We start from the raw sequence: 22,847 nt of genomic DNA, 5'->3' as shown, positions 1-22,847 counted from the left end.
TTCCGCATCCCGGCCCCCACTCCCGCCCCCGCCCCGCGTGGACTCTCCCAGCATTCCCGGAGAAGGGGGGGCCGCTGACTGCGCCTGCGCACCGCTGGCCGTCGCGACGGTCGGGCTTTCAAGGAGCAGTTCCGCGCGCCACGCCATCCGTTTCCAGGGCAACCGCGGCGCCTCCGAGCAATCGCGCGCGGCCCCTGGGGGGTCTCCGTGCGCCCCCTGCCATGGCGGCCGCGGGCCCCAGCGTCTTCCTACTCATGGTGACCGGGCAGGTGGAGAGCGCCCAGGTGAGCGGCCGTGGACCCGCCGCGGCCCGGCCCCCACGCTCCCCGGGGCCCCGGTCCGCAACCTCCTGGGCCGCTGTGTAGCCCCGAAGAGGCTTGTCGTTCCTCTTCTGCGGGGGAGGGAGCCAGCACGTGGGCGTCTCGGCGCGAGGTTGCTGGGAGCCCTGCACCCCGATGCAGGGGCGCAGACACGGGCGCGGGGGCGCTCGCGCTCGGCCCGGCCTGCGTGGGGCCTGCGTGCGCGTGGGGCCTGCGTGCGCGTCCTGTGAGTCGCAGCGGGCCCACGCGGGTTTCAGCGCAGGAGCGGGGCCGCGGCCAGCACGCTGGGCCTGGTCCTCTCGTAACGCAGCTCCCGCGCGCGGCGGGTGCCCCGCGTGCCCCGCACTCGGAACCCTCAGGTCCTTGAACTTGGGTTGGAATGGAGATGATTAGGTTAATTAATCCAACGATGGTGGTGGCCTGGAATGACCCAGGGAGGGTGTGCCTGTCAGACGCTACGGATGCTGCTCGCCTTTATCCATCCTCCTACATTTTACGAGAACCATTTGTGTGTGTGTTTGTGTGGCGTATAAAGTTTACTAAGTACGTGTTCATTGTGTGCCATACTCGAAGCTCAGCATTGCTCATTCAGTGCTCACAACCCTGTGAAGTAGATCTTACTTCATTTTACTTCCCCATTTTACAGATGGGAAAACTTGCCCAAATGAAGTGGCAAAGCTGGAAACTTGAATCCAGGTCTTTCTGACGCCAAAGCTTTGTTTGCTACACTGCCCTTCCAGGCTGTTTGTTATTTTATTATTGTGAGGATTAATGCAGATGGTTTAGATACAGTTCTGCCAGGGCCTGTTAGGTAGGTGCCTTGCTGCCTTCCCGTTTCGTCAGGGATGCTCCTCAGTATTCCCACCCTGTCCACCTGCTCCTTGGCCTAATGCCCCAGACCATCGTCCCCTATTCTGTCTCAATTGGGGCTCTCAGCTGCACTGGGTCAGATGTGTGCATTCTCAGCACCCGGCCCACTCCCACTCTGCCTCCCCCTCTCAGAGCTCTGGGCCCCTCCCATTCTTCAGGCCTACGCTGGGTGTCCTGATAGCACCCTGGATTGTCAGACCTTTCACTTCAGCACCATTCCCTTAGACCTCTGTGTCAGGTGCTGGGGACACAGAAAGGCATCAGACTTGTTCCTTGCTCACAGTCCAATGGGGTTGACAGGAATAAACACAGGCAAGTGCTTTGCTGGAAGGAAGCACCAGGGATTGAAGGAGCTGGGAGGTGACCCTTAAGACAGCCTGGAAGTTAGGGCAGGCTCCCCGAAGGGTAAGTTTTGAAGGATGAGCAGGAGTTTGCCAGAGGAAGGAATGGGAAGGGCATGTCAGACAAAAGGCGGAGGCTAAGCTGAGGCCCAGGGGCGGTAGAGTTCGGGACCATGGAACTCCCACATCTCGAGCCCCAGTGCTGAATTCCATGTCCACATCCCTGGTTGTCGCTTAGGTCCCAGCCCAGGGGTCTCACGTTCAGAATTATTATTGGGTACACCTGCCTAGCTAACACGTTGGCCTCCCACAAGTTCCCATAAACAGACCCTGTGTGTGCTTGTTTCCACAGTTCCCTGAGTATGATGATCTCTACTGCAAGTACTGCTTTGTATATGGCCACGACTGGGCCCCCACAGCGGTAAGCTGGGCCGTAGGCCTCCTTTACAGCCTTCATGACGGTTGGGGTTTCTGAAGATGTCAGTCGTACCCCTTCTCTTCCCAGTTTAGAACCCAGTTCAGGGGGGACCCATACATGAGTTGGTTCCTGGTAAAGCTGGAGTGGAAGACACAAACATTGCTGGGCTCACTGATCTGTGATCTGAGGCTGTGCTCCCTCACGGGCCCTCCTGCACATGGCAGCAATCAGGAATGCATGGGTCGTGCAGGCAGGCCCCAGACAGCCATCCTGGAAGCGGCGGAGCTAATAGACACTGCCAGTCCATTCATTGTTTGGCTTCTCCTCAGCTTGTGGGGAGGACGCAGGAGCTCTCCTTTTCAGACGTCCCAAGGAACACTCTGTCTCCACCAGGAGCAGGACTGTGGGGACAACTTCGGCTGCATCACATTTTATGGTTTGCAGAGCTCTTATTTAATCCTCACAGCAGTTGAGGAAACGGAAACCCAACTCATTTAACCTCTCTGTTTCCTCATCTGTGCCACTGAGATGACGGTTCTTATTTTCTGTACACCCATTTGACTGAATAATTATTAAAAGTCTTCTGGGTGCTGGGGATACAGTGGGGAACAAAGTCAGACAAAAGTCTCTATCTTCCTGGAGTGCACATTCTTGTTGGGGGAAGACAGACACATTCCAGTATGTTAGCTAGTAGTAAGTGCTGAGGAGGAAGTAGTCAGGAAGGGAAGGTGTGATGGGTAGATAGGTGGTCAGGTAAGGCCTTGCTGAGAAGGTAGCTTTTGAGTAAAGACCTGAAGGAAAGGACGGAATAAGCCATGTGGAAATCTGGGGAAAGAATTTGTCAGGTAGAAGGAGCAGAGAGTGCAAGGGCCCTGAGGCAGGAGTGTGCCTGGCACGTCTGAGGAATAGCCAGGAGGCCAGAGTGGCCGGTGTCCAGAGTGAGCAAGGAGAGTAGTTGGGGATAAAGCAGGGAGGTCACAGACAGGCAGGTCTCAGACGGTGTGGTAGGTCAGAGTCAGGGTCATGACCTTTACTGGGGGCGGGATGGCACTCCCTCAGAGAGTTTTGAACAGAGAGAAGAGGTAATCTGACTTGTGTTTTTAAAAGATCCCTCTGGCTTCTTTATTCAGAGTAGACTGTGGGGGAGCAGGATCAAAGCAGGGAGCCATCGACTGTTACATTAAACAGATGGGACAAGGGACAGCAGTAGGTTGGTGAGAGCTGGCTGAATTTCAAGTATATTTTGGAGATGGAGCCAGTAGATTTTCCTGTTGGACAAATGTGGGGACTGAGAGAAAGTGGAGGTAAGAATTTAATGCCAGGCTTTTTAGCCTGAGCACTTGGGAGTAGAGTTGCTATTTAGTGAGAAGATTGTGGATAGAGCAGATTTGGGCGAACTCCCCAGAGCTTGGCCTGGCATATGTTAAGGTCGAGGTTCCTACTAGATAGCCACGTGAAGACACGGAGTTGGCAGTGCTGCTCTGGAGTTCAGAAGTGGGGAACAGGCTGGAGATACAAGTTTGGGAATTGTCAACACAGACCACATTGAAAGCCCGGAGACTGATGAGATCCCAAGTGCAGATAGCAAAGCATCCAAAGACAGCTTCAGGTGCTTCTGCGTGAAGGAGAATGTGCAAGAGCTACAGAGTGGGAGCCACTGGGAGGAGGAAAGACCCAAAGATGTGAGGTCCCCCAGAAACCAGGCGGAGGAGGGATGTCAGGAAGTGGTCAGCTGTGGGAGATGCTGCTGGTGGGCCAAGGAAAATGAGGCTGGAGAAGTGACCATAGACATAGCAATGCCGAGGTCACTGGTGTTATATACAGAAATGCTTTGGTAGAGTGGGGGCCAGTAATTAGCTTGGAGTGGGTTCATGGAAGAAGAAGGAACTGGAGCCGGTGAGTATTGACAGCTCTTTCAAGGAGCTTTGCTCTAAAGGGGAGCAAGCATGGGTTGATGGGGGCAGGAAGAAGTAGAGCCCAGAGATAGAATGTTGTAGTAGAGAAAATAACATACACATAGATGCCGATAGCAAGGATCGAAAAAACTGGTGCTAGAGGAGAGAGTAAGAACCTGTGGGCGCCGTTTCCTTCAGTGAGGCGAGAGGAGACGAGGCCTCAGAAACAGGTAGAGGTTGGCTCTTGAAGGTGCCAATCTCTAATGAAGGAAAACATTAAAAGACCCAAGAGCTGCTCCGGTATCTCTTAGTTCCCTTTGTTTTGGAGAAGGTAGTGAAGGAAACGGTCCTCTTAACTGCATGCCCAGGTAAGGGGAAAGCATGGCACCCTGGAGTTTGGACACGAGCTGTCTGTGTCATTGTCCTCACAGGGTCTGGAGGAGGGGATCTCACAGATCACATCCAAGAGCCAAGATGTGCGGCAAGCGCTGGTGTGGAACTTCCCCATTGATGTCACCTTTAAAAGCACCAACCCTTATGGCTGTGAGTCTGTGGGCCCCTACAGGGATGGGGGGAGCAGGCACCCCAGGTCGGTCTCAGCCTCGTCCTGCCCAGCACCGGCTGCACTCACATCTTCATTGCCCATCACCTGGGCCCCTGCACCAGCCTTGTAGTGGGCTCTCACCACCGGGCCATGTCCCTCCACTGCTTCTCCTACCCCAGTTCATCTCCATGCTGTGCAGTTAACCTTTTGGGAATCAAGAGTGGATCAGGTGAGCCCCGGCCTGAAGCCTTGGACAGCCCCGTGCCTGTGAAGGGCAGAGCCTGGTGTCCAGGGCTGCAGATCTGGAGAGCTGGTCCTGATGTCTCAACTTTTCATCACCTGTTGTGCCAACCCCCAACCACCTGTTCCTCCTGTGCAAGTCCTTCACACCCATCCCTCCTCTGAACAGCGGCTCATGCCATTCCCCGCCCAGGACGCCCGTCCCACATCCTACCTCTGACCTCCTTCCCAAAGCTTTCCTTGCTTGCAGTATTTACTTTCTACCATGTCTGGTAGTTATTCTTCACACGCACTTAATAAGCACCTACTGTATGCAACACCTGGGATTACCTCCATAGGGGCTATGAATACTCTTCCTATGTGGGCTTGTCCAAGCTCCTTAATCCTGTCCGGTGGAGATGTCTTTCCATTTCTTTCCATATTAGGAAACTAAGACTGAAAAAAAAAAAGGCATCACTTGCCTTCAGCTTTACACCTAGTAGCTGAGCATGGAGTTGATTTCAGGATCATCTGATTTCACAGTCCTGGCCTTTCTGCTGCACATGGTCAGGCCTAGGCTTCCTGGGGGCACAGAGTCTGGAGCAGGCGTGATCTGGCTGTCTTCCTGGGCAGGGACTGCCATGCTACTGTCATCCTCCACGAGTAAGAACCTTCCACAGGCCTCCTGGAATGGGCCACTAGATAATAACCAACTTCCTTCTGCTGAGGACGTCTAGGAGAGGCAAATAAAATATTAAAAGGTTAAAACAAAAACAACTACTTGAGGGTATCAGAGAACTAGCAAAGTAGTCATTTAGCAGGCCAGGATCCAGGGAAAAAAACAATCCAGAAAAACCAATTCAACAGGTGGCTGAGACGAGGATCAGGACCTTTGTTAGCCTCTCTGGGTTCAGCACGAGAGTTGGTGTTCAGAACTCTGGGAGGGGTTGGTGGAGGCCCTCGGGTAAATCCTCGCAACTTGGGCTCAGACCTCAAGGAGCTATGCCATGGGAGTGCGGGACAAGTAGAGATTGCAGCGCGGCTCCTGACCATCCCAGAGCCTGAACGTGACTGCAGAACTCCCAAAATATTTGCAAACTGAATCAAGGAGGACGCAAAAAAAATGGTAATACATCATGAGCAAGTAGTGTTTATTTCAGAAATTCCCCATGACTACTCATAAGGAATATTCATAATATTCATAAGGAATATTGTCAATAATAATATAACTATGCATGGTGTCAGATGGGTACTAGATTTATTGGAACAACAGATGGGAGGGGTTGGGGACAGGGTGAAAAGGTGAAGGGATTTAAAAATACAAAATGATAGTTACAAAATAGTCATGGGGATGTAAAGTAAAACAGGGAATATAGTTAATATGTATGTATGAATGTAGTATGTATGTATGTAATATGTATTAATATAGTAATAACTGTGTAGTGCCAGGAGGGTACTGCACTAATCAGGGGGATCACTTCATAAATTATATAGCTGTCTAACCATATCAGACGGTTGCTGGACTTATCTACACTTCTTCAGGTATATAAATGTTGAATAACTGTGATGTACTCCTGAAACTAATACGATGTCTGACAATTAAGTTTGAGAACTCATCCTTAAAAAAGTGCTACATGCCTCATTGCTAAATATCACTACAGTCACCTTCGAAGTACTCCCCTTGGGAAGCTATGCACCAACGTCCACCCTTCAAAGCCATTTTGGAACTCTTTTTCTAGAATGGCCATCAGAGCTGTCATCATATTACCCTTGATGTCCTGAATATCATCCAAATGTCTTTATTTCAATATTTCCTTTATCTTCGGGTAAAGAAAGAAGTCATTGGGGGCCAGATCAGGTGAGTAGGGAAGGTGTTCCAATACAGTTATTTGTTTCCTGGCTAAAAACTCCCTCAGAGACAGGACGTGTGAGCTGGTGCATTGTCGTGATGCAAGAGCCATGCATTGTGGGCGAAAAGTTCAGGTCGTCTAACTTTTTCACGCAGCCTTTTCAGCACTTCCAAATCGTAAACTTGGTTAACTGTTTGTCCAGCTGGTACAAATTCATCATAAATAATCCCTCTGATATCAAAAAAGATTCACAACATCGTTGCAACAAGTTCGCGAACTTAATTGTATAATCTTGTATGTTAGCTATGTTTTAGCAAATTCTTTTTTAAAAAATCAACATCCATTCATGACAAATACTTAGCAAACTAGGACTAGAAGGAAACTTCCTTTATTTGATAAAGTCTATCTACAAAACACTTAGAGCAAACCATTTTCTTTTATTGAACTGTCAGAAGATTTCCCTCTGAGATCAGGATGCTTGTTATCACCACCAACATTGTACACATAAATGTATAAAAATTAGAAAGGAAGAACAAAACTCATTGTTCATAGGTGACATGATTATGTAGCATTTTCCAAAATTACCTACAGATAAAGTATTAGAATTAATACATTGGCATGAGCGCTGGATATAAGATTCATATATAAAAATCAGTTGCTTTCTGTATAAGAGTAAATAGAATATTTATGTATTATGTATAAAAGGTAAATAGAAAATGGTATTTTAAAAATAAATTCTTATAATATCAAAATATAAGTTCTTTTGATATTATAAAATATAATATAAAATATATAAAATATAAGGCCTTTTTGATAAATGGTGCTGGGACAATCGGAGATGCACAAGGGAGCACTATCAGAGTGCTTCGTGTCGACCACACACAAGTCCGTTCCAAATGGGTGTCTAAAAGCAACTGATAAAGTTTCAGGAGGACTGCACGGGAGACTAGAGCCATAGCAGCATAAGGGAAGACTTCTTAAAGGTGAAGATTCACAGATTTGACTATGTTAAAATTAAGGGCTATTTATCAGAAGATACTAAGAGTGAAAAGACAAGCCACAAAATTCACACACACTACAAATCCATGAGAAAGAGACCATCCTGTAGAAAAAGGGTCAAGAGACTTGAGCAACCACTTCAAAAGAGAGGACCTCAAAGTGACCAAGAAACAGGACAAGGTCTCAACCTGATTTTATAATAGTAAGAACAATTATAATCAAGGAAAGCGCAAATGAAACCTAAAGTGAGCCGCCCTAGTCCCCAGCATAACTGAGGTTAGACCGGGACAGCGAGCTTTGGTGAGGACTCAGGTAACACGGGCAGCCAGGTGGCTGCCGCCCCTTTGGAACACAGCGTGGCATTGCCTTTGAAGCTGAGCGTGTGTGTGCCTGGGGCAGTTCCCTCCTTGGATGTGTGCTCAACAGACCTGGGCACCTGTGTGGCAAGAGCTTGTACAAGAGCAGCAACGTGCCCCCGGCCTCCCCACCTGTGAAAGCCCCAAAGGAGAAACAGTGCAGGTGTCCACCAGCCATGTTCCTGTGGCCTCTCCACAGGTCTGATGTCCAGCACTGAAACGGGCAAACCCTGTATGTGAAACGATTTGAAGGACTCTCACAAACGTTGAATTAGAGTAGCTGGATACAAAAATACATGTACTGTGTGATTCCATTTATATAAAGTTCAAAAAATGGGTAGAACCAAAGTACCCATTTGTTTGGGATGCATTCTTTAGCAGTGAAACCTTAAAACAAGTGGTTTCATAAAATCCAGAGTAGTGGTTACCTTTGGAGGGATGGCGACAGGGAAGGTACGTACCTCTCCCTAACACTTACTGAGCACTTACTCTGTGTCAGGCCCTATTCCAAGGGACTTAGAGATGGAGAAACTGAGGCGCAGAGAGGTGAGGCCAGTGCTCGTGGCTGCAGCCCTGCCGGGACCTTACCGCTTCATGCGTCACCTGGGCCAGGTGACAAGTGTACTGAGGTGCCTGGATGGGAGCAGGGAACAGGTGCCATTGTTACTAGCTTAAAGGAAGGTGCCTGGAAGGCCTTTGCCTTCTCCCACAGACACCCCAAAGCAGCCCTGTGGCCCGAGAGCCACGTGTTAGGCACTTGAGTCTGACTGCTTCCATCAGAAAGGAAGCTCCCAGAGCAGGCCCTTGGCGCAGCTGCCAGCTGGGTCCTGTCCCTTGATGAGAGCCTGTGGAGGTGCTGCCTGGGTTTGTCCAGTGACACAATTGGTGCAGCACCCTGGCTCTGGGACTGCCAGACATCCAGGCCGAGCACAGGGCCTGGCCAGCAGGTTCTGGCTCTCCCCCACTTCCTCCTCCCCCAGCTCCCTGGACTCTGGGCGGAAGCCCTCGGTACAGAGGGGGTCCGATGTCCCCACCTGTCCTCTGTCAAGCCCCTACCCCTAGGGCTTTGAGCCCCCGCCTCCATTCCCTGCCCTGAGTTTCCCACATGCTGACTCCTGCCTGTCCTTCCCCAGGGCCACAGATTGTGCTCAGTGTGTATGGACCGGACGTGTTTGGCAATGATGTGGTCCGAGGCTACGGGGCCGTGCATGTGCCTTTCTCACCTGGCAGGTAAGGTGCTGACTGACCTGCTCCCGGGGCCACGCTGGCATGGGGCCTGGGCATCCTCAGCAGGGCTTTTCCTCTAGGAAAAGACACTTCACCTCTAGGCCAGGACTGTGCTGGGGTCTCCAGGGGCCCGGGCAGCTTGGCTTGGGTGGGAGACCCAGTGGATGAGGTTTGTACTGCCACCCAAACACCAGGTGGGTGGGAAGGAGTCCAGCGCCAGGGGGTCCCACAGGGAACTTGGGGGCATCCTGAGCGGGGTGTCCGCTGCAGTCCTGGGCAGTTAGGGTCTGAGTTTGGACACGCCTGCCTTCACCTCTTCCCTCCCTTGATGCCCTAGACGTCCTCACCAGTGCCTCTTCTGTGCCCGGCTCTGCTGGCATCAGGACACAGACGTGTCACACACATCTTTGACTCTGTGGGCCCTGCCCCCAAAAGCCCCCAGAATAGTGGACACAGATGGAGAGACGCAGCTCTTTGTTAAGCATGGTTGACAGGGTGCAGACATGGTGTTCTGGGGCACAGAGGAGGGCCTGGGTCAGCTGGCCCTTAAAGGATGGGAATCCATTGAGAGAAGGCAGAGGGAGGAGCAGGAGCAGCAGTGGGCTGAATGCTCTGAGTATTGTTGAAGCAGAAAATGCGGGGCCAGCCCAGTGGCTCAGGTGATTGGAGCGCCGTGCTAACACCGAGGTCACTGGTTCGATTCCCACATGGGCCAGTGAGCTGCGCCCTCTACAGCTAAGACTGTGAACAACGGCTCTCCCTGGAGCTGTGAGCAGCCGGAAGTTGGCGTGGGCTGCCCTGTGCTGCCAGGAGCAGCCGGTGGCCAGTGTGAGTGGCTGGGAGCCGCCGTGAGCTGCTGTGAGTGGCCGACTGACGCCCTGGTCACGGTCTGCCTCAGCCAGGGTTGGGGGGAGCTCAAGGCCCATGGGCCAGGGAACTGGGTCCTAGACTGAGAAACGACGGCTTGAACCGGAGTTGGAGGATGGGGGGTTGAAAGAAAGGGGAAAAAAAGGAAAGAAAGAAAATGCCAGATGCCAGGGGCGGGAGTGGGGAGGGGAGGAAGGGTGGAGGTGGGGTGAGGGGAGGGTAGGTAGGACCCCAGGCTCTGAGGGGAGACTGGACTGGAATGGGTGACCGCAGCAGGGGTGAGGGCCAGGGATTTGTCGTGGGCTTCCTGGAGGAAGGGCAGCCACGCTGGGCCTTGAAGATGACAGAGCATTTGGACATGTGGAGAAGGACGCGGGCTCTCTGAGGAGCACACCGGGAGCCCGGACCTCAGGTGTGAGGTTCATAACCCTCAGCACCCTCCTGACCCTGTCAAACAAACAAAAGTCTCACAGGACTCTGACAATGGGCCTGGTCTGCTGCGTCCACCACGCCCCCCAGCGCGTAGCCGCAGCCCAGGCGCGGCAGCTCGGTCAGGCGGCTGGCCTGCTTGGCCTCTGACGGCACCACCTGGTCTGAGCTTGCCTGCCCCTGCTTGCTGGCGACGTGGGGACTTCTGTCACTTCGGTTACGCAGCATATCTGTCTGTGAAAACATTTGTTTCAGGCACAAAAGGACCATTCCCATGTTTGTCCCCGAGTCTGCATCTACGCTGCAGAAGTTTACAAGGTGAGTTTTCTGCACGTCACCCCAACCCCTCCTTCTGACCTGGGTCGTTGGAGAGGAGGGCGAGATGTCACATTCACCCTCCTGGTGCCAGCTAACCTCGCCAGACCTTCAAGCTGCGCCATCTTTGGGGACAGGTGGGTTGCTGAGGGGTCACGGGGCTCCCTTCACCCAGGGTTCCAGGGGCGTCAGGCTGTGCTCTTTTACTCCGTGCCCTAGAAGTCTGTGTGTCAGACAGAATGCAGGAAGCACTCGTCAGATGGGAAAATGCTCGTGACGTTGTATGACGTTAAAATGGTAAGATATAAGAGGATAGGTACATCAGTGAGAGCCAAACAACTTAAAACAGTAGTAAGAATCATAGTATGTAACGCCCGTCAGTTGCTAACTGCCATGGAGATGACATCTGAGCAGCGTAGAGCCGAGGTAAGGGACCAGCATGGGCGATTTGGGAGAAGAACATTCCAGGCACAGGGTACAGCACGTGCAAGGCCGGAGGAGCGTGAACTTGTCCTGTTAGGAGCAGCCAGGAGGTGGGCGTGGCTTATAAGTGGGGAGCAAGGGGGAACGTGGGGTGGTGGGAGCCAGCAGGGAGCAAGGGGACCAGGACACCGGCTAACAGGGAGTGTGTGGCCAGATGAAAGCGGACACTGAGTCAGCAGTACAGTTGGGCCCTGGCTGGCTGACTGGGGGTTGGGGACAGAAGCCGCCATCAGCTCCACTCCAGGCCACCGCTTCTCTCCAGCAGGTCAGCCAGCAATGGGCCCTGCACCCTGTTCACAGCCAGGACAAGGGGAAAATGGAGGTTCCAGGGGGAGCTGGCAAGCAGCCCCCTGCCGGCCTGACCCATGTCGGGGTGACCTGGGCATAGGGACAGTGTTGGGCCTGAACAAAGGAAGCCTCACGGAGGCCCGGGGAGGGGAGAATCTGAGTGCCCGCTGCTCTAGAGGCGGCTGGAGGCCACCCTGACAGGAAGGGGTTTATCAGCCAGATGCCCTGGGCCGATGGAAGCTGGAGGTGACAACACCCACCCCACGGGGCTGTCGGGGACGGGGGCAGTGCCCGTCAGTGGGCACAGGGGAAGTCAAGGGCTGGCAGTCCACACGCCGCCCCGACCGGGGTATCTGTGCTGAACATGCCACAGCTGAGGGCAGAGTTGGGGCCCCACAGGGCCCTGCGGAAAGGGTTCTGTTGCTGAAGAAATTAGACCTTACAGCTTGCAAAGCAGTCGCCGTCCTTGCCAGTGCCCTTTGCAGGGGCTCTCCACTGGGTACGGCCGTACGTGCCTGGATTCCCGACACTGGGGAAAGGTCTGTTAGTGAAGGCAGTTTGAGCAACAAACTTTTCCCAGACAAGGGGTCCATGGAGGCCGCTGTGTAACTGGCTCCGGGAGCCCCCTTTGCTCGTCAGGTCAGAGACCTGGGGTCACTGCAGCCCCTCCCTCCATGCCAGGCGTCCTTCTCTGCTCTCCCACTGCCTCCCCTGTTCTCCTCAGCCTAACCGGCCTGCCCATTTCCACTCTCGCCTGTGTTAGTTTCCTGTGGCTGCTGTACCAAATTACCACAAAACTGATGGCTTAAAACAATAGAAACTTATTTTCTGACGGTTCTGAAGGCCAAAGCCCGAAGTCAGCATAGCTGGGTGGTAACAAGGCTGTCATAGGGCTGCGCGCCTCCCCATGCTCTGAGGGAGACCCCGTCCCCGCCTGGTCCTGCTGCTGGCCGTGGCGCAGGCCCGCGTCGCGCCATCTCTGTCTCTGTGGTCTCAGGGCCTCCCCTGCGTGTGCCAAACCACACTTGGGATAGCATGGAGGCCCCACCTGGATAACCCAGGGCCATCCTCTTCATCTTAATCACATTTTCTAAATAAGGTCAGCCACCGGCCCCAGGACCCAGGACCTGCTGCCTTCGGGGACGTTACTCAGCCCGCGGCAGCACCTGAAGTCTAGTCTTCACATAACAACAAAACAGGTTTTGCTAAAACAGCTTGAGGAACTCCTCAGGCCCGTCCCTGCTTTAGGATTCAGTCCAGCTAGAAGGCTTCCAGGCCCGTGTCCTCTGGCCCCACTGACCGCAGGCCCTCGCCCCTGCTCGCCGCTCCCTGCCTGCTGGGTCCTTCCCTGCCTTGGGCCCTTGCCTGGAATACTGGCCTCTGAATAGTCTGCCGCTTCCGCCGTGGTCCACAAGCAAACAGCCCTCGCGGGCCTCGGAGAGAGACGCAGCGGCTGTGGTCGCTGTGTGTACTCACACTTGGGGTGTGCAGGCTGCTGGGGGCTGCTCCCCTGCCTCAGTCATCACAGCAACCTGGGAGGGGTGTGCTGTTAAAGCCCCACTCCTCAGATGAGGTAGAGCATAGGCAGTGACTCCCCATCCAGCCCCGGCTGCAACCTGGGCTCCCCCTGCCCTCCCTGTCTCCTTCCTCGGGGCTGGGAGTCCGGGAGCCCCTCACTGTGTCTCCATGCAGCTTGTGGACAGACTGGGTGTTTTGTCCAGCAGCCGGGGCCAGCAAACGGGTGGGTGCTGATGCCCTCCTCGAAGGGGGCCTGGCACGTCAGGGTGGGCTGGGCCCGGGGGAGACCCACCCAACCTCCTGCAGGTCAGCTGCTCTTCCAGGAGGGTGCTTGTGGCGCTCCCAGCTGCAGAAGCCAGGCTGCGCCACGGCGCAGGAATCTCTGCGGCTCATGCACCTTGCTGCTTCTACCTGGGTGGTCCCGAGGCCACCCAGCGCCTGCACTGCCCCGGTGATCCCTGAGTAGCCCGAGAGGTGGTTCTGGGACGACGCCGAGTCTGCCTGACCCACCCAGCGGGGCGTAGAGTATCATGTTTGTTTCAGGCTCAGTGGGTGTGTAGGAGGCGAGGCGGCTGCTGGAAGGAGCTGCCCTGCTCAGGGGTAGGGCCTGGAGCCAGGAGGACAGGCTCCAGGACAGTGGAGGCGGGGTCATGTCCGGCTGGGCTGCCCCCTACGGGCCTTGGCAAGTGTCTGCGGGATGTCAGGGCCCCTTGCTGAGTGCTGCACCCCTCACCAGAGGACGGGTTAGAGGACGGGGCTTCTCAGCACAGAGCAAGGGGTCAGAGAGGTTCGGTTCCCCATGGCGGTTGGCAGTGCCTTCACCTCCGAGTCCCACGGGGTAGGTACCATGACCATCCCCGTTACAGTTGAGAATATTGGGGTTCACACATGGGAAGTGACTTGTGCTAGATGCCACACTGTTATGAGGACAGTGGGTAGCTCAGATCTGGCCTCCTTTTGCAGGACTCTGAGATGGGGCCCTCCTTCCTGGGTCACAGCGGCCTCAGGTGCCCACCCCTCTCCCCCCTCAGCTGCTGTCACCTTTCTGGGATTTGTCCTGGGTTCAGGACAAGCCCCATCCTGACTCCAGCCCAGAGTCTCCCTCCGCTTTCATCACCAGAGAATCAAACCCATGGATGACTGATGGGAATGGGGTTGCAGAGTCCTGCAGGTCTGGCGGACACCCCGCCAGCCCTCATGGGCGCCAGGGCCGTGGCACCAGGCCTCACCTTTCCGACTGGCCGAAGGCGTGGTGTGGGAGCCGCTGCTCAGGGCCTGGCCCTGGGGAGGACTGCTGGTTTTTGAAGCCCGGAGAGAGTCCACGGCTCGTGTTTGTCTGGCGGACACTAGGCCAAGACCTCACTCACCTGCTCTTGTCCTGTCTTCCCAGCTGGTTCATGGGACGGCGGCCCGAGTACACAGACCCCAAGGTGGTGGCTCAGGGTGAAGGCCGAGAAGGTAAAGCTGGATTCCCCAACCCTACCTGCCATCCCACAGGCAGGTTGCAGCCTGGGAGGGACTAGGTGGGCCCCTGGAAACAGACGGGGTGGGCGCCAGGGCCTGCCAGGCGTGCAGACACCTGTGCTGTGGGAGCGTCTCCCAGACATGGACGGGCCTGGTTGCTATGACACGGAGGGTTTGCCATGTCCATCTGTCCCCACTGCAGTGAGGGATACGGGCCAGGCACTAGCATCCCCATTTTACAGGAGAGAACACTGAGACTGAGAGATTCCCAGAGGAGCCAGGCTCTGGCTCTGCCCAGCCCAGCTGACAATGCCTTCTGTCCCCAGTGACCCGTGTCCGCTCCCAGGGCTTTGTCACTCTCCTCTTCAATGTGGTGACCAAGGACATGAGGAAACTGGGCTACGACACTGGACCCCTGGATACGCAGGTTGTCTCGGGGCCCAGCCCACCCCAGGGCCTCCCCAGGTGAAGGTACCGGCCGCTCCGCCATCCAGCAAGACGCTGAACAGCCGTGCAGGCCACGTGGCTGCCCACATGCCAGGAGTTGCCCACCGATTCCTCGGCTTGACTGAAGTACACTTGGGGGTGGGGAGAGTATTTTCATAAAATAAAAATGTCGCCTTTTCACAGAGCACAGGCCTGGGGCTGCCTCCTCTCCCTTTAGCACCGCCCCTGTTGGAGCGGGCCACCACCGGGCCCCTAGCCTTCCCTGAGCTGGGCCAGGCCCTGCCCTTGTTCCACGCTGCTACTGCCAGCACCGCCTGGCGCATGGAAGCACTTGTCACGTCAGCCGTGCTCCGTGACCGGCAGCCTCCCTTCACAGAGAATATCCTGTTGCCAGGAGCTGGATGGAGAGGCCCCAGCCAGCCCTCTGCTTGCCCCCAACCTGCACAGCCCAGGGGACAGGGCTGAAAACCCCCTAGCCCAGGGAAGCCGCGGGAATTCCAGCTTCCTAACAAGTCTCTGAGCGGGAGAGGAAGGTGAGCCTTGTGGCCAACACCCTGCACTCAGTCCCATGGCGCTGCTGTGGTGGGGTCACTGCCTCAGCCCAAGGTGGGGCCGCCTTCTTACCTTCTCCCCACGCGCACCCTGGGTTGGGCAGAGGTGAGGTCCCCCCACCTGTAGCTTCAGGTGAACCCTCGGGATGGAACACAGAGCTTGCCCATTCTCCTCTCCAACCTGCACATGACTTAAGGGAAGCCACCAAGCACCTGCCCTGGGCCCCTGGTCAGCCCAGCCACGACACGGCCCCAGCTCTAACCGGAAGTTGCTCTGAGACCATAGGAGCTAACCCTGTTCTGCCGTTTATCTCAGCTCTCTCAGCGCCAGAAGTTTAGCTGCTCAGGGTGCCCCCCGAAACCCCTGCCCCCAACTCACTGCACGCTCTGGAACTCATGGTCTGTTGTCAGCAAAATCCGGGATTCCAACCCTCTCCGGCTGGAAAGTTCCCTCGACCTCTGGCCCTTATAAAACTCTCCCCTGCAGCCGTGGCTGCCACATGCCATCGCCGTGGGCCTAGAGCTGGCGCCCACGAGCATTTCCTCCTTTCCCGTCCAGCTCCCTGATGCCCGGGCACCACACTCTACCTTGTAAGGCCACCAGACCCTTGACTGCCTCGTCTCCTCCCCTAGCTGTTCGCGGCGACCTCGCCACCCGCCCCACGACCTGGCTGCTTCCTTCTCCCTTGCAATGCGTGTGACCTGTGCCCCTCAACAGCCGCCAGCTCGCATGGTCAGAGCCTGTTTCTTGTGACCAATGACAACAGCATCTCCAAAATGTGCGTCCAAGCGTCCTCCCCCAGACCACTCGTCCCCGCGAGCAGTTCCTTCGCTGCGGTCCCCACTCCACCAGTCCTTCATTCCATCCAGCTCCTCCCGGCCGCTGACCGGCCCCTTCTAACCGGCAGGCGTTACCTTTCCTTCCTGCCCAGTTTACAACTCAGCAGTCATTGATGCACCTGCTCCACAGTCACCGTCAGCTCCTGTGCCCAGTCCCTTGCTTTTCCTACGTCTGGTCAAGCTCGGCCCTGGGGAAACCTCGCCATCTGCTGAGGCCCAGGGCCCGGTCTGTGTGCAGCCCATGACCAGGTCTCCCCCAATGCTGCCACGCAGTCCCCCTTATTTCCTTACTCAACCCCCTCATACGTTCTCAGAAAACTCACAGCTTTCCTCCGCTCAAACCTCCAGTCCCCTGTGCCCCTCACCTGAAGTGCTCATGAGGAAATGGAAATGACCAGAGCGCCCAAGGTCCCACCACATCTGGCCGCAACCAACAGTTGCTCCAGACACCCAGGTGCTACCTGAGGCCACCTGACGTGTGTACGTGATGCCACGCCCTCTGCCTTCTCCTGGGCGCCACCCCACAGCCCCCCGGCGTGCTCTTGTATTACGGACACCCCTCCCCTCCCACATCCCCGCCACATGCTTCTCTCCTGCCTCTTCTATCGCAGCTCCCCGAGCGGCTGAATTCTCTGCCCACTTCCTCACCTCCCCGTGCCTAGCGGCCTTCTTCCCTGTCACAGCTCGGAAACCCCCATCCTGTGAAGTCCACACACAAGTCTCAGGTTGCAGGTACCCCGTCTGTCAGCACCTTTGTTTAAGTTTCTATTCTTCGTTAAAACAAGCAGAGAAAATCTGAAATAATTTTACAGTGAACACCCCACATGCCAACCACCTGGAGTCTACCACCTGGAGTCTGCCAACCAGCCGCTCCCGTTACCACCTCCCGTGTTTTCAATCTGAGCGACTCTACCGCGCCTTCAAGCCGGCTACTGTTAGTGCATTTCAGCATGAAACGCAGATGTCAGCACGCCTCCGTGCTCCGCATGCCTACCCTTCACTAGAGTTTGTTTGTTTTTAGGTGGTTTTCTTCTGCGGGACCTTTACATGCAGTGAAACGCATAAATCTTACGTGTACCGCACCCTGAGTTTTCATGCTGCATGGCCAAGCCCCAGGACGGTGCGAGAACGCTTTCATCGCCTCGGCAGCTCCCTCTGCCTCTTCCCGTCGGAGCAACAGGACATACCGTGTCTCCCCGAAAATAAGACCCAGCCGGACCATCAGCTCGAATGCGTCTTTTGGAGCAAACATTCATATAAGACCTGGTATGTTATTATATTAATTATATCACATACCCAGCCTTATAGTAAAATAAGACCGGGTCTTATATGAATGTTGGCTCCAAAAGACGCATTGGAGCTGATGGTCCGGCTGGGTCTTATTTCGGTAGTCAGGAACTTTGGAGGTTGATGGCGGCTGTTCCTGGGAAGCAGGCCGCAGGGTGGGGCCCCATGAGCATCTCCTTGAAGAACAGTTAGGGCATACAGCCCCCAAGCCCACCCTTCCCTGGTTCATTCTGTCCTCCACTGTGACAAAGCTGCGTCACAGGCCACCTCCTTTTTCTCCCAGGCTTGCAGAAAGACTGCATTTGCCCGCCCCCCTGTATCTCAGTGGGTCCATGTGACTAGCTGCTTAAGGAAATGTGGGTTGAAACATGATCCTTCTTGCTCTGCCTTCCCCACAGCACAGGAGGCCAGGTGGCGCAGACCGCCCATCGTAAGGGACATTCTAGGAACATCCCCATTGGGCATTTTGTGAGAGACTTCCTACGTTCAGCCAGAGCTGGGGTTGGTGCCTGTGGAACCCAGTCTGTTCTGATGTGGAAGTTGGTATCAGAAGTGTTTGTGCGTTGGCTGAGCGGCTGGGTGGCAGGCAGGAAGAATACAGATAAAAGGCTGGACAGCAAGACAGCCGTGACGTGAGCTGCAGGTGAGACACTTGTGCTAACCTGGGGAAGCCTCGTGCCCGCCGAGCCATCAGCTCCAGGGAACAGGGACAGCTGCTGGGAGGGGTGGGGTCTGTCATCTACCGTTGGCTGCCATGTGGAACGCTATCGCAGTCAAGAGATGAGTTTAGGAAAGAACTGGCCAGTCTGCAAGCAGAAGGGACAGGAAATGGAGAATCCAAAAATACTGGGCATCTAAAGGCTGGAAAAAGAAACTTTCTAAAACTCATATGGAAAGGGATATGATTGAAGAATGGTTTGAGCCATAAAGGACCATTAAAACATCTCATTTTGACAGGCAGCTCAGCCTTTTGGTAAGTATCAGATGAAAAGGGTGGCCTTCCCGCCATGATTCCAGATGGCCTCACAGGAGCTACCATTAAGGTGAAAGAAGCATGGAGATAGGGCAGCAAGGAAATAAAGCAGGCTTCTCCAGAGAATTGTGTGTGTGTGTGCGCGCTCATTACCTATTGCTCTGTAAGAAACTACCCCAAGACTTTGTAGCTTAACCATCATTTACTATCTCCTATGATTCTATAGATGACTGAATGGGACTCCATGGATGTGTCCCGTGGGGCTTGGGTATATGGTCTGTGTGTGGGGAAGAGAGTGAAATCAGTATTTGGTGACTTCAGGGCAGCTGTGACAGAGACTGGCCATGTGTTAAGCAAACCCACTTCCCGTCCCCCTGGGCACAAAGGAAGCCTGCCATCCTCATTCCCCTGGGCACCTAGCTGGAGCTACGGGACGAGTTCTGGCACTGGGACGAGGGTGGAAGTCATGCCCTTCCAGGCCTGGCCCCTAAGAAATCTCACACACTAACTACTCTGCTCACTTGTTCCCTTTCACAGCAACTTACAAAGCTCTGTGTTGAACGTGGCAGTGTCACAAGATTAAAGCAGCTGGGGACCCCGGTCACTGCTTGGAGAGCTGCCTGACCAGTATAAATACCCTACATCACCCTAATACACACCCCACCTGACCTGAAAGGAGGCCCCTGGCTGCTCCAGTCTCTGGCAAACCCTCCCCAGCCCGCGCTAAGCCCTGATCCCTGAGTGGGCACCAGGAGGCCAGGAGTTCAGCACAGAAAGATGGGCGGCGGGGCAGCCCCCGAGTAGCGGCTGGCGCTCGGGCCTCACAGGACAAGCTGCAGGCCTGCCTCCCGTCTCCCTCTGCCTTTGTTGTACCTGCTCCTAGTCAGAACAGCGTTCCCACCTCTGCCTGCAAAGGAACTTCTGCTGTCCTTCAGCTGTGATCTACACTCCCTGATCACAGGTTCCGAGGGGACGCGGACCCGTCAGATGTCGCCACAGTAAAGATGCACGAGCCACCCAAGGAGCAGCGGCTGTGACAATCACTACGCTGACAATATGCAGGACGGCCAGGGAGCTTCCCAAGGAGCAGCTCTCCTGGGGGCACGGACCCAGGACAGGAAGCAGCACTCAGCAGCCCGCACACCTCACGCAAAGCACGTCTGTGGCTGGGGTAAGCCCAAAGCACACAGGTGGGGACATGCACCCACCAGCGACACAGCAAGGGGCACGGGGCTGCGGCCAGCACCCCCACGCCCTGCGCCCAGCGGGCACGGCACCGTGAAGGCTGTCCCCGGCCCGTCCTTCCCTGACATTCAGAGGCTCACTCAGGCTCCAGGACCAAGCCAGTGGCCTCGTCGACCACAGGCCAAGCTGGGTTCCAGGCAGGACGCAGCTCCCTTGCTGGCCCACCCCTCTCGTGTCGTGGGACTGAAAGACAGGGTGGGGAAGGACACAGCCAGAGACCGCATCATGATACAAATGATAAATTATATTTACACAGTAAATAAGTATCAATAGTCAACACAAGTTCAAAACCAGCCACCGGCCCCTGGGACTGAGAAAATGGGTGGGTGACACCCCCTACCACAGCGCCCATAGGAGGGAGCACGGTGGCATGTGTACAACGCGCGTGGCAGTGGCCGGTGGCTTTATGATCAGTGCAGCGGGCAACAGGGATGAGGCACCTGGGGACGGGCCTGTGCTGGGGAGTGGGCCGGGGGTCTTCTTGAGCCTCTGTGGCCCTATGGCTGTCACATTGCGGCCGCAAAGTCATGGCAGGAAAGACTGTTACAAAAGAATCACTGACCCAAGAAGTCGAGTTTGGTCCGACCAGGAGGTGGCCGGGCCACATGGGCTGAGTGAAAGCACCTCCCTGGGCAAGCACCACTGGCCCCCAGGCCGGGAGAGGTGGGCCGCAGCCTTCGGAGCCCAGTGCTGCCCCAGGTCTCGGCTCTGGCAGAGGCAGGTGGCTCCTGGGGCCAGAGGATGACTCCGGGCAAGCACTGTGAAGTAGGAAAAGGAGAAGGGCCTGGGCGGCATGCCTCCTGGCATTTTCTCTCTCTCCTGTGCCCAGTGCTAAGGGGCAGTTCTCCTCCTAGAACCAGAGAGGGGCCCTGTCCCCCGCTCCGCCCAGGGACTTCTCGGGGGTCAGCTGCTCTTGGGGTGAGAATTGAGAAGTCCACGGTGAAACGAGAGGCGAGCTGACTGGACACAAGGTTCAGGGGAAATGTCCCTTCCCTAGGGAGAAGCTAGTCTTTTCTGGTCTTTGATTAGCGACCTAATACTTTCTTTATAGTGGGAGGGGAGGAAAGCAGGAGGTGGGGGGAGGAAGGTAATATTAGTGCATGTTTGTTAAAATCTGTTCCCTGTGAGAATTTTTCTCTTTCTCTCCAAAGTAAGAGAAGATTTTTGTGTCTGCTGTGTGTGTCTGGAGTTAGCAGGAGGGCGGGCCAGGGCCAGCCCTGGTCCCTCCCCCTTCTCAGCCAGGAGAGCCCCAGGCTCCAGGGGCACAGACGTGCCATGGCCCCCAAGACAACTGCCATATCCACGCTGTCCCCAGCTTTACCCTGAGCGTGGATTAAGACAGAGGAGATTACAGACACACTAGGTCTAAGGTGTCTCTTCCATTTCAGATTCCATCGTAAACAGAAGTCCTGGTTACTCCGTGCATGCCTTCAGTTGCAAAAAGGAATTAGCTGATAAAAACTGGTGGGACGCATTCATACATTAGATTTTTTTCTTCAACTTTCTTGAGGTTGGTGTTATCAGTAAGAAAAAATAGCCTCTCTCTTAGGTTCTAGCCAAAAAGGCTAAAAGTTGATCAGTTTGGTAATTCACCAAAAAAGGGAGTTAAAGAAAGGAAAAGGCAACTGAAGGCTAGGGTTTTTTTTTTTTGTTCCTGTTGTGTTTTTTTTAAATAAACATCATTTATGTGTAATCAAATTCCCATATTTTTTCTATAAAGAATTTGCTTCGGTTTTTCCATAAGGCATTTTTTTGTCTATTCTTATTTAAATTTTCTTACAGAGTTAAAACCATAAATAAGAGAATTTAAACTACTAACATGACATGTGCCAATATCTTAATTCATCCAGACCTGGTAAATTCTATCAAAACTAGACAGTTAAATAAGAACCACGTTATAAAAATATTAGCCAAAAAAAGACTATTAGATAATTCTGCAAACTCAAATATGAAACTGTACTAAACAAAATATGTGCAAACGTATACAATCATAGAGCCACGTGGCAGGGTTATGCTCAGATTAGTTTAAAGCTTGCTCTAGTGGATTTAATTCAAGAGTTGTTCCACGGCGGTAGTGTTCACTTTGAACTCATACACGAGTCAAAGAAAAATAAAATATGCACAACTCCTTCCCCAGAAGGTCAGTGTCATGGAGCCAGCACTTCATTCTGTCCACAGCTGGGACTGCTTGGGGGACACCAGGGCTGGGGATGAAAGGAAGCGACGAGGCAGGCACGCCAAGTCCTGGGCGAGGCAGTGACCCCAGCTCAGGCTGAGGCTTGGGGCAAGGGCAACACTGAGGGTTCCGCCTCCTCGTCCAAGGCCCCTGAGAACCGGCTGCTCCCACAGAGGCCAGGACCCTGCCCTTGGGAGGAGGCGGCCAGGCCGGGGCGGGTGCTCCCTCGAGACACGGAGCTACAGGCTGGGGACAGGCGGGCGGCCGGGCGGCCGGAAGGCTCGGAGAGCCACGTGCTGGGTGTGCGGTGGCAGCAAGGCGGCCCGGCTCCAGTCTGAGGGCTGGGCTGGGCAGACAACTCCTGCTCAGGAAGTCGGAACTGGAAAGCGCTAATGCCCACCCCGGCTCTCAGACACCATTGCACCGACGAGCGTCCCTGCTCGGCATCCTCGGGCGCACGCTCAGGGTCCCCCGCAGGCCCAGGCACTAGAGGAGGAAGGGGTTGGTGGCGCCGGTGGCCTGAGCTGCCGGTGGAGGCATGGCCACGCTGCCCACCACACTCATTGTGGCGGGGCCCAGTGGGGTCAGGGAGGCACTGCTGGCCCCCAGAGCGGCGTGCGCGGCTGTGGAGGTCACGGAGGCCATCGCCATGGGCTCCGCACCCGGGCCAGGCCCGCAGGACGTGCTGGCCCCCAGCACTGGGCTCCCCCGTAGCTGGTTCAGTGTCAGTGGCTGGGGCTGGTTCACCTGGAAGGGGTTCACAGGGGCCGAGGCCGCGGCTGCACCTGCGGAGAGAGCAGGAGGGCCGTGGGGTCACCACCACCTCCACCCCACGTCCCAGGCTGGCAGACCACAGCCACCAGGGGCGTGGCCCCCCGGGACTCGCGCATCCTGACCCCCGCTGTGCCACAGCCCACGGCAGCGC

General features: G+C 55.3%; 2 protein-coding genes across 15 annotated transcripts in view; one reads left to right on the top strand and one right to left on the bottom strand.

The window, feature by feature from the left end:
* The first annotated feature begins 61 nt into the window (after positions 1-61).
* B9D1 (B9 domain containing 1) lies at positions 62-21,436 on the top strand. 12 transcript variants are annotated; one of them, XR_013991845.1, is made up of 11 exons: positions 62-284; positions 1,884-1,952; positions 4,276-4,387; positions 8,946-9,042; positions 10,591-10,653; positions 14,330-14,397; positions 14,730-15,383; positions 16,035-16,180; positions 17,263-17,507; positions 17,927-18,171; positions 19,463-21,436. XR_013991845.1 is itself a non-coding variant. In XM_081027383.1 (7 exons), the coding sequence occupies exons 1-7, from the start codon at positions 222-224 to the stop codon at positions 17,295-17,297; spliced, it is 507 nt and encodes a 168-aa protein (XP_080883509.1). In that variant the 5' UTR covers positions 62-221; the 3' UTR covers positions 17,298-17,507. The 12 variants fall into 12 exon arrangements, 3 of the variants coding, with proteins under 3 accessions (XP_080883509.1, XP_080883510.1, XP_080883508.1); XR_013991846.1 differs by lacking the exon at positions 19,463-21,436 and having other exon boundaries at positions 14,730-17,175; positions 17,927-19,025; XR_013991848.1 differs by lacking the exons at positions 17,927-18,171; positions 19,463-21,436 and adding an exon at positions 17,054-17,175 and having other exon boundaries at positions 14,730-16,973; positions 17,263-17,367.
* EPN2 (epsin 2) overlaps positions 19,970-22,847 on the bottom strand; it is a 77,028-nt gene continuing 74,150 nt past the window's right edge. For all 3 annotated transcript variants that reach the window (XM_081027378.1, XM_081027379.1, XM_081027380.1), the window contains one exon: positions 19,970-22,707. In XM_081027378.1, the coding sequence (XP_080883504.1) occupies positions 22,409-22,707 (299 nt within the window). In that variant the 3' untranslated portion in view covers positions 19,970-22,408. The remainder of the gene's footprint in view (positions 22,708-22,847) is intronic.

Source organism: Rhinolophus hipposideros (genome assembly GCF_964194185.1).
Source record: "Rhinolophus hipposideros genome assembly, chromosome: 20".
Taxonomy (NCBI): Eukaryota; Metazoa; Chordata; class Mammalia; order Chiroptera; family Rhinolophidae; genus Rhinolophus; species Rhinolophus hipposideros.
Note: the sequence above shows the minus strand (reverse complement) of the source record. Positions and strands in the feature narration are given on the sequence as shown.